This window comes from Musca domestica, unplaced genomic scaffold, assembly GCF_030504385.1.
Source record: "Musca domestica strain aabys unplaced genomic scaffold, Musca_domestica.polishedcontigs.V.1.1 8, whole genome shotgun sequence".
Taxonomy (NCBI): domain Eukaryota; kingdom Metazoa; phylum Arthropoda; class Insecta; order Diptera; family Muscidae; genus Musca; species Musca domestica.
Window position 1 is genome coordinate 18,416,358 of NW_026712409.1, and position 11,413 is coordinate 18,427,770.

The window sequence follows — 11,413 nt, forward strand, 5'->3', positions numbered from 1 at the left end:
ACCGAATATCGGGAGGTACCGTTATATGGGGACTATACCAGAACGTGGACCGATATATCTCATTTTCAATACCAACCATCCTAGACACAATGCAAATAGCTCTGCTAAATTTTGGAGCTCTACGTCAAATAATGTGGGCTGTATCGTGATTTCAACAGACAGACAGACAGACGGACATCGTTAAATCGACTTAGAATTTTATGCTGATTATGAATATATATACTTTATGGGGTCTAAAACGAATATTTAGGGATGTTACAAACGGAATGACAAAGTTAATATACCCTCCTTTCCAAGGTGGAGGGTATAAAAAGGGAAAGTGGTCCCCACCATTCGTTCTACTCCCCAAAGGGTTAAAGTGAAGCTAGAGTGGGCATAATTTGTAACCCCTCCGAACGTGACTAAGACGCTCATCTGATGTGTGATGACGACACGAAAGTTATGCTGGGCCACCATTAGAATTGCCAAAAAATATCCGAAAAAAATAAACAAAATCAGTGTGTATAACAAACCACGAGTCGGACAGACGAGCGAGCAGACTTACATACATATATGAGAGTTTTGATATGGTTGATGTTGTTGTTGTTGTAGGTTTTGCTTTTGTTTTTTGTTTTCTGGCGCTGGGATGTGATGCGCATGCATAGTTCTTTTCGGGCCACCACAGCAGGAAATTACAGCAACAACAGCAGCATAGCCAAATGCCAAAAATCAGTAGATATTTACGTCGGTAGCATAGAGCACGTACTGACGACAGCCAACCAGCAAGCCAGTCGAACAGCCAGCAGCCCATCATCCAGCCGAGCTTCCTTCAATACACAACTGATTAATAATTGCTGTCCAAAGTAATCGAGACGACAGAGGTTAATTAGAAATTCTGAAAACGTAATTATTTTAGACAATTTAAAAACAAAAAACTCTTGTCAACGACCAACATCAACAAAGAAACGAAAAAACCAAAACAAAAAACATTTTTTTATTTTATCGTTTTTTTTTTTAGAACAATTCCATCCTTGAGCTACGTCCACGAGCAGCCAGTGAAAGTTCTCCCATCAGATTTTGCATCATCTCCCGCATCCCCTCTCTCAGCAAACGTTAAAGCAGGTCAACAAGAAGAACCAACCATTATGAAACCAACGATGAGACATCATGTCCTTTTATCCTTTGTCATCTGCCTGATTTGTGCTGCGGCCGTGGTCCATGGCGACGAGAAGAATATAAACAAGCTGCTGAACAATCAGGTGATTGTCAGCCGCCAGATAATGTGTGTTCTCGAAAAAAGTCCCTGTGATCAATTGGGCAGGCAGCTGAAAGGTAAATGAAATGATTGAAAATTGAAATGATTTTTTGGAAATATCCCCCCCCCCCCCCCCCCCCCCCCCCCCCGGTTTCGTATTGGGTTTTAAGGTCATGGACATGGATGTGTGAGTGTGTGTGTGTGTTGTATTGAAAATCGCAAAAATATGTGTTTGAGACATCAAAAAAAAATATTTATACAATACATTCCGCAAGAAAATTTAAAAAATCCAAGATTCTTAAAAATGGAATGGGTCGTTAAATAACCCAAATAATCCAGGATTATTGTCTGAAAGTTGCGCAAAAAATATAAAATCCACACCTAGGATAAATAAGTCCTTCAAAAAATGTTTTTCAAAAATTAAGTTTCAGATGATATGGTCCTTTAAAAATTATTCTTACAAATCCAGATTTGAATTATTCCAGACCTTCAGAAATTATTCTAAAATCCAGTTTATTAGTATCAATCGGTTTTGCCGACAGATGTATACCCCAAGCCTTGAATTATGATTATTCAAACTGTTGACCCCATATGGGGGAGGTTCCGAAGCAGTTGGCCAATATTTTCCAATTCGGATCTGACCCAAGTCTGATATAAATATTAAAGCGTGTCATATTTGGACCATATCTATACTTCCTACACTTTATATGAGATTTGTACCAATTTCTCCAAAATGTGGAAATATGCCTGAGGTACCAGATATAGCGGACCGAAATATTCCACTTAATCCATAGTATCTGCATAATTTAAAGGAAATTGAACTTCTGTATCAAATTTTATACGAAATCATAAATTCCGATTAATTACACATTCAAATCAAATTTCTGCCAAGTTATGGAACCCTTTGTGGGTGAGGTACCAGAACGGGTTGGCAGATATCTATCATCTTCCCAACAGATTTTGCGTTAGCAAAAATGTTTGGGCGTGTGATATTTCGAAGAGAGTTAGAGGCTTATTTCGCGCTTTGTTTTATAACATTTTGAACCCTTTGTGCAGGAAATGCCAGAAAGAGTGCGACGATATATCCCATTTTTTTCAGCAGATCTTGTGTTAGTATAGATAATTGGATGTGATAAATTTGTAGAGAATTGAATGCTTATTTCGGATTTTATGATCGTTGCAATTGGATGTTAATTTCGCTTTTTAGGAGCTTCATGGACTTTCAACATTTCGAACCTTTGTGGGGAAGGTACCAGAAGTAGTGAACCGATATATCCAATTTTCACAGCAAACCTTGGATTAGTACAAATATTGTGATGTGTGAAATATGAAGATAACCGGATGCTTATTTCCGATTTTATGATCGTTTTGGTTTTTCAAAACTTTGACCCTCTGTGGGGGAGGTATCAGAAGAAATGGTCCCATCTCTACCATCTTTATAACTGATCTTGTGTTGAGGGAATTATTGGGATGTGCCAAGTCTGAATGGAATCGGATGTTAATTTCGCCTTTTATAAGCTTCATAAATATTCTAAATTTTGACCCTTGTAGGGGAGGTACCAGAAGGAGTGGATCTATATATTCCATCTTCACAGCAGATCTTGTGTTAGTCAAAATAATAGGATGTGTGTGATTTGAAAAGAACCGGATGCTTATTTCGGATTTTATAATCGTTTTGGTTATTTAAAACTTTGACCCTCTGTGGGGGAGGTACCAGATGGAATGGTCCGATCTCCACCATTTTTATAACAGATCTTGTGTTGATGGAAATATTAAGACGTGATAAAATTTGCATGAAATCGGATGTTAATTTCGGGTTTTAGGAGCTTCATGGAATTCAATATGTTGACCCTATGTGGGGGAGGTACCAGAAGTAGTGGACCAATATATTCCATATTCACAGCAGATCTTGTTTTAGTAGAAATAATAGGATGTGTAAAATATAAAAATAAACGGATGCTTATTTCGGGTTTTATGATCGTTTTGGTTATTCAAAACATTGACCCTTTGTGGGAGAGGTACCAGAAGGAATGGTCCGATCTTTACCATCTTTATAGCAGATCTTGTGTTGATGAAAATATTGAGATGTGCCAAGTCTGAACGGAATCGGATGCTAATTTCCCGCTTTATGTGCCTCATGAATTTTCTAAATTTTGACCCTATATGGGCGAGGTACCAGAAGGTGGGGGCTGATATATTCCTTCTTCACACCAGACCTTGGGTTAATAAAATTATTTGGATGTGTGGATTTTAAAGACAATCGGACACTTACATCACCTTTAATAAGATTTATAATTATTCAAAATTGTTGACCCTTTGTGGGGAGGTACATGATTGAGTGGACCGATATTGTCAATATTCTCACCTAACCTAGCACTGATGCAAATATTAGGATTTACAAAGATGAGCCAACATCGGAGTATCCTTTCTCTTTTTGTGCAGAAAATATTTTTTTGAAAATTTAGACCTTTTGTGGGGGAGATACCAAAAGAAGTGGACCGATATTGCCCATCTCCGAGCTCGATCTAAATTTGACAATAATATTACGATATACCAATTTTGGATCGAATCGGATGCTCCCTTCAAAAGTTATTGTGCGCAGCAGCCAGCTAGATCGACTCCAAAATTTCCTGAAATGGATTTGAACCAAAGAGACCCAGGGTCTAAACCCATTATTTCCTTGTGGCACGTTTTGGCCGCATCAAATGAAATATACCCTCTCTAGCCATAAGGCTGAGGGTATAAAAATAGTTCCAATTGTGATAGCTTTTGAGAACATTTTTTAAATAATCTAATTTGGTATCAGACGGAGATATTGAAAGTCCCTCCATAAAATTTATTTAAAAGTCTAAGATTGTTCAATATGGGTTTATTGGGCTTTTATGGTCAAGTTAATCAAATGAAAATAAACGAATTTATTTCATATTTTGCTCAACGTTTCGTTGGCTTGTTTCCAACTTTTTCAAGAGCGTTTTTTATTGAATTCTGTTTATAAATGAGAAACATATTTCATTATTAGAATTTTGTTTTGTGACATATTGCACTTTAAATTTAACTTACATCAATAATTATGCATTATTTATTTCTTATTAATATTAATAAAACGGGACTCCACAACATTTAATTAATATAAAGTAAAAATAAATAATCAATAAAATAAGAATCACAGTTAAACTTAAGCTAAATCACAGAACCGTTTCTAAATAATCGCAATAGAATACTGTAGTTTAGTATTATCTTTGTCTTCTTTGGTATTTATTGATCTGGCAATGCTTTGCTGTATTCGTAGGCTTTCCAATGTATATCTTTTGTTCTCCTTATTTTCCCTATCTAAAATTTTGACATTTGTTAGATCAGCTGTGTGGCCACTCTCCGTTGTGTGTTGTGACAGTGCTGTTTTTGCTAATCCTTTATTGATATCATTTTGATGTTCTCCTATTCTTACACCAAGCATTCTTTTTGTTGTGCCCACATAAACTTTCCCGCATTTCTCTTTCTCATTGCATGTAATTTCATATACAACGTTATGTTGTTTTTGTTTGTCTTGTTTTGTTTTTGTGCGTTTGAAAATCTCTTGCATTGTCTAAGATTGTTGTTTTGTGTTTTAAAATAAATTAAAAAATTGGTTCCGAAATTCCCATTTATCTCTTCGGGGTTTTACATATTTTAAAATTGATCAATATCGAATATTATTCCATTGAACTGTGTATTCGATATCCAAACTAGATTCAAAACAAGAAACCAATATCGATATCGAATCGAACAAATTATTATACATTTCATTTCGTATAATTTTCTACCAAATTTATGAAGGCAATTTGTTGCTACCGTCCAACGTTTTCGAAAAAATTTGAATAGCAAATGGGACAAATTACTTTACTAAATGATTTAATTAGCCAAATGTTGTGGTCAGCTTTGGTTAGACTTTGTTTTTCTCAAAAAATGATGGTACGTTCTGGAAACCGTTTGGCATTGAAAATAACAAACAAAAAAAAAAATCATATCAACAACACTTTCGTTTCAACTCCAAGTCAATTGGCTGGCTATAACTTCAAGACGTTTCTCGGCTATGACGGGTTAATAACTCCACCCCCCCCCCCCTGTTATCATGTCAGAAAATCAATGATTCATCCGAGTGATTCTTATGTATTAAACATTTAATTTCAATGGCAATTTTCTAAATGTGCGAGGACGGTGACAGCAACAGAGCCGACAATAACAGCAATCATTGGCATGACGTCAATATTGTTTTATTCCATGATTGACAAGAGCAAACGTCACGTTTAAATTTGCATACGTCATACGCGCCATAACTTATAATTTATAACCTGTATTTATTTTTAGAGCCATAACAAGTTAAGATATAGGGGTTATAGGCGGTATTGGGGGCCACTGGTAATGACCTACGCTGCTAAGCAATATATGTTTTTTAGATCTGAAGAAAATATTAAAACGTTGTTTTTTTTTTTGAAAACAACAATTATGGGATTAAGCCTAACTATTTTGCAACGACGAAAAATAGGAAATAATAAAAATCTCTTAAAATATTCTCTTGATTCATACTCGGAATTTTTAGCTCTCTAGTTCTCGAAAGTCGTATATAATCTCTTATGTAAGAGAGGATGGAGAGAGGGAGAGAGATAAATAATCAACTAATCCCTTATATACAGAGTGAGATAAAAAAACCGCAACAAAGTCAAATGTCATAATTTTTACTTTTTTTTTAATTTTATTGAATAAAAGCCAAACATTTCGGAAATAGCCTTAAAATTTTAGAATAACTTTAGATTTGTTCGAATTGGTCACCTTTGGCACGAATTATGGCCTTCAAATGGCCAATGAAACCGTCACACACTGTCCGAATGTTGCTCTGCGGTATTTTGGCCCATTCCCGGCGAAGCGCTAGCTTGAGGTGATCGACACTTTGGTATTTTTTAGTGCCAACCTCGCATTCCAAATTACTCCAGACACAATAGTACAGCGGATTGGTATCCGGAGATTTTGATGGCCATTGTCGGCTGGAAATGAAACGAGAAACCTCATTTTGTAACCATTCTTGGGTGGCGCGTCCTAAGTGCGATCGATGGTGCTGAGTCCTGTTGGAATGTCCAAGATCTGCGGCCAAAATGTTTGCGTGCCCAAGGCTTTAATACACCCTCCAGAATATATTCACGATAATATTCGGCATTTATTCTGATGCCACGGTCGATTAATACGGGCGGAGAGCGACCATCGGTTTTTATGGCGCCCCCCACACCATCACCATGGCCGGCGTTTGAGTTCTGTTGGCCAACCGAAGGTGCACATTTTCAGCTGACCTCTTTAGCAAGTAAACACGATCATTTTGTTTGTTTACAAATTTGCTGGACAGCGAATGTTTTCTCATCGGAGAAACCCAAATTCGGCAGTTCATCACTTCCATGCGGCCAAGCAAAGCAACTCTAGCTATTTTTAGTCTATTTTCTTTCTGTTGCGGTGTAAGTTCTTGCACTTTTTGGGATTTCAATGGCTTTATCCCGAGCGATATGTTCAGCACACGAGCCATTTTTCGGTCACTGCAATGCGGCTTTCGATCAAGACGCTTCTTTACTTTTCGAATAATTTCTGCTGATTTTGCTGTTTTCTTCCGTCTTCCGTCCACTTCCTTGACGTCGGGCTACGCTATCAGTATCACGGTAACGAGCGATGGGCGATGGTACAAGACACAAAAGATTTATTCACATTTCAATGCTGGAGTGCTCTAATGATAGCCACTTGTGGTTTTTCAGCCAAATATAAAGAAATCACACTATCACGCTTGAATTCCATCACGAATAACTTTTTTTCTGGGAAATTCTCACCAAAATGCTTTCGTACACTTGTAAACAATATAATGAGCTGTGACTGGAATAATTTTAACAGCTGTCGGACGAGTGGCTTAGAAATGACAGCAGTCTGAAGTTGGTTGCAGTTTTTTTCATCTCACCCTGTACACACTGATTTGGTCACACACACATTAGATTTATCTAACCTCTTCTAAAAGGACTCTCTCTTATGTGAGAAAGGATCGAGAGAGGGCGAGAGAGATAAATAATCACTCATATAAATCTCTCATATAAACTGATATGGTCACACACACAAATTATCTTGCTCATACCTACTACTAATAGGACTCGCAGTAGATGGCGCCCACACACGATCCTGTGTCGTAAAAAATGCTGCCAACGTAATGTGCAAACCAAATTTTCCGAAACATTACGTAGAAAATAAATGGCGCCCAACATGAAGTACACACCCACATCTCCGAGATTAGGAATAACAGGCTCTACTAAAAGTCATCATCTACTGAGATTTTCAATAGAATTAATAAGTTAGTCTGTTTCTTTTGACTGACCTAAATGTCGGATTTATAATAAAATTATATCCTTCGAAAAATGTGGCTGAAGGGGCCAAATTTGAGACCATGGACTCCTTATTGGAATTCAACAAAACATTAGACATGACAAAATATCTACAACACTGCCTTACAAGAATCCCGGCAGATGGCGCCCCACGTGGGGCTTACAAACAGAGGACCATGACTGCTTATAGCGCTGCCTAGCAAGAAACCAGAACAGATATAAAAAACATTCTCCTCCACCAACTGAGCTAACCCAGCTGAGGGATTTCCATTAGAATTTATGATTAACGATCTTTTAAGTCTGTGGTTGGAAGATTTAAAGTGGGAGTATGAAAAAGATTCCGAATATTAAATTTGAAAAAAAGCTTTTGAAAAGTCTTATTGCCTTGAAACCGTAAACACGCCAAGCAATCCACTGTAGCGCTGCCAAAAAGGAACCACTATCAGATGGCGCCCAACGTGGAGCTCAATATAAAAATAAAAAAAAACTTCTCTTGTAACTGTTGTAAAATCTTATAGCCCAGCAACAGTAGACGCGCCGAAAAATACGCTATAGCTCTGTCAAAAAGGAAACCGTAGAAGATGGCGCCCAACATGAGGCTCAAAACAGAAATAAGGAACATTCTTATGTACCAAGTGAAAAAGCCGAGTTGTCGGATATCCATTAGAATTATTATTAACTTTTAAATCCATGGTTGGGCGCGAACTAGACGTGGACGTTGAAACCATGATTTCCAATTGAGTGTTAGCATTATCCTGACCTGTTAAAAATCGTCCAGACCTGTTAAAAATCGTCCTGACCTGTTAAAAATCGTATGAGGCATATTGATACAATTGGAGACCAAATTCGTTTTTTGGTCTCTTAATAGCACGCACGTAGACAAGCTGCAAGATCATTCCAGGTTCGATCACAATAGCTCATCCTAACAGATGGCGCCCAATAAAAGGTGGAAAGCTAATGAAACTGAAGGTGAGAATACATAAAACGTTCTTTGACTGGCTTAAGTGATCAGCTGGCTTTTTCGGAAAAAACAAAGGAGCGTATGGCCAAAATAGAACTAAGTCAACCGAAAACTACTTTGATACTCTAGGAAGAAGCCAGCCGATGATTTAATCAAATTAAAAAAGCTTTTTATGTACTCTCACCTTTAGTCATAACAAATGGTACTTAACGTGTATCGCAACTATCCTGATTCATAACATATGGCGCCCAACTGATACCCCGATTACGAATTTCATACTCTACCATATCCTTAAAGAAATTAGGAAAACGAATATTTCTCCAGCTTCAGTCTGAGTAATTTAATTCGGGAAACTAGTCACTTCCCCACTTTGGGCGCCACTTCTGAATGAAAATTCGTTACTTTGTGAGGTTTCAAAAGAAATGTTGATGGAAAAAGGGTCTTCTCTCTATATGAGTGTATATCGTCTGTATATACTTTAGTCTACCATACGTTGGGCGCCAGTCTAGGCTCCATCCTTTTGTACTTAAAAAAAATCGCTTAAATAGGGACTTTTTGTACGTGTGTCTTACATCACTCATAGAGCCAACGTCTTTAAGTTTCACGTTCATCAAATCAGAATCTGATGTTGAGCCCCACTTTCAACATAAAATAAGTTCGCTTTTAGGCCCCATTTCCGTATTTGAATTATTCATTATCTGAACATTTTTTTTGCGAAAAAACTCTTGAAAAATCTATTGTCTTCTATATTTTCGTTCACTTAAGGTTGGGCGCCACTTTCATTAATATTTATTTAGGTTTCATAAATGTAAAATCCTAATACGTTTTTTTGGGCGCCATTGCCTTTAAGGTTCCATATTCCGAAGGAATGGCGCCCAAGGTGTTACCCCCACCTACAAACCTGAGTTGTTATCAGTAGCGTTGAATGTGTAGCACAAACCCACCACACCGACATCGTTAGTTAGGTCTAACAAAGAGTGGCAACATATGGCGCCCAACCTGAAGTATAAAAAGCCTCAACCGATGAATTTCACATTCTACTAAAATCCTAGAATTTATTTTTTTTTAATCACAAGCTTTGTAGCGTAACGAAAATTTGTAAGAAATGGCGCCCAAGATGGGGTCCAAGCCATAGAACCTTAAATTGTAAATAGTGGCGTGTAATGGGCCTGATACAGCAAACACTCCACTCAACCCAAGTCTAAGAAAGAGTGGTAATAAATGGCGCCCAACGAGAGGCAAGTAAGAACTACTTTGCTTAGCAACAGTTGTTTTCCAACAAACCTGATAACTCGGGCATACCACTTTAACCTCGCCTAACAAAAATTAAATAACTAATGGCTCCCAACGTACTTCTGTCGTAGTATGAAACTACTCGAAAATGGTATAGAACATTTTTTAAAAAGGACTAGAAGAGCACAAGTCCTACTTGTTACTTATTTTTGTACCATCCACCATACATATAATAATTTTAGACCTAAATTCTAAGACGATGTAGCCCTGTCCGTCCCTCCATCCGTCCGTTTTAATCACACTAGAGTCAAAACGAATTAAGATAGGAAGCTAAAATTCTGCACAGATCAGTCTTTTGTGTTCAGGTAGGTCAAGTTCGAATATTAGTTATATCGGTCCACGATATCGTATAGCCCCCCGATATTCGGAATTTTTAAAATTTTATTCAAAATTTTCAATGGAATTCTCTGAAATTCCAACCAAGGAGTTCTTTGTGGGTACTTTACCGCCGGTAAGAGAATTGTATATCCATGATATCGTGTATCTCCCATATAAAGGTACCTCCCGATATTCGGTATTTTGATGATTTTTGCAAATTTTTTTATTGGAATTTTCTGAAAATCCACACAAGGAGTTCCTCCTGAGTACTTTATCCCCTGGAAGGGAATTGTCTATTAGGTCCAGGGGGAGTACTATACGACCCCCATATAACGGTACTCGCCGATATTCGGTATTTTGATGATTTTAGCGACATTTTTGACCGGAATTGTTTCAAATTTCGTATTTGAAGTACGGAATCGGTACTACAGCCTGTGACAAAAATTGCTTATGGAGAACCACATCTTGGTATATCCACCATGTTACGGTTTGCATTTAAGTGGTATTTTTCAACGGATTTTTTTTTTTGAAAAATTTCAAAATCCTTCAAAATGGTGGAGGGTATTAAAAGTTCGAACCGGACGTATTTAGCTGTTTTTTTACTTGTTAAATATTCTGTTCTTTTTTTCTTAATTTTAACAATACTAACTTCCCATCTCTGTAGCTTGCTTTGCACTAAACGTTTGTAGGGGATATAACGTTGTTGTTATACCTAAGTCACTATAACAGTCGTTAAGTTGATGAATAAAATAACACACCTCTTCTTTATCCGCCTAGCTTATCAAAAATGAGATCATAGCAATTAATTTCACATCCACCACAAAAATTAACATTTTTTATTACATTCATGTGAATTATAGGATACGTGATTTTATAATAAAAAAAAAATTATTTAATTATTTGTTTATTGTTTCAGCTGCTCTACCCGAGGTAATTGTACGCAATTGCCGCAACTGTTCCCCGCAACAGGCGCAAAATGCTCAAAAACTGACAACATTTTTACAAACCAAATATCCCGATGTTTGGGCCATGTTATTGAGGAAATACAAGACATAAATAAATGGCCACACGCCAGCAGCAAGTTAAGCAGCAGAACGGTGGAGCATTACTACTACAAACAGCAACAACAACAACAACAAACTAACTTCAAACAAGCATCAATGTAAAATAGTATGGAATTGTCATCTCCCGAAAACAAGTAGTTGTACTCTCGATATAGAACACACA

At 37.2% G+C, this 11,413-nt stretch overlaps 1 protein-coding gene across 2 annotated transcripts; it reads left to right on the forward strand.

The window, feature by feature from the left end:
- The first annotated feature begins 611 nt into the window (after window positions 1-611).
- Window positions 612-11,413, forward strand: LOC101896227 (uncharacterized). Of its 2 annotated transcripts, none has more exons than XM_005183679.4 (3): window positions 612-860; window positions 998-1,311; window positions 11,103-11,413. In XM_005183679.4, the coding sequence occupies exons 2-3, from the start codon at window positions 1,125-1,127 to the stop codon at window positions 11,240-11,242; spliced, it is 327 nt and encodes a 108-aa protein (XP_005183736.1). In that variant the 5' UTR covers window positions 612-860; window positions 998-1,124; the 3' UTR covers window positions 11,243-11,413. The 2 variants fall into 2 exon arrangements, with proteins under 2 accessions (XP_005183736.1, XP_005183735.1); XM_005183678.4 differs by having other exon boundaries at window positions 614-882.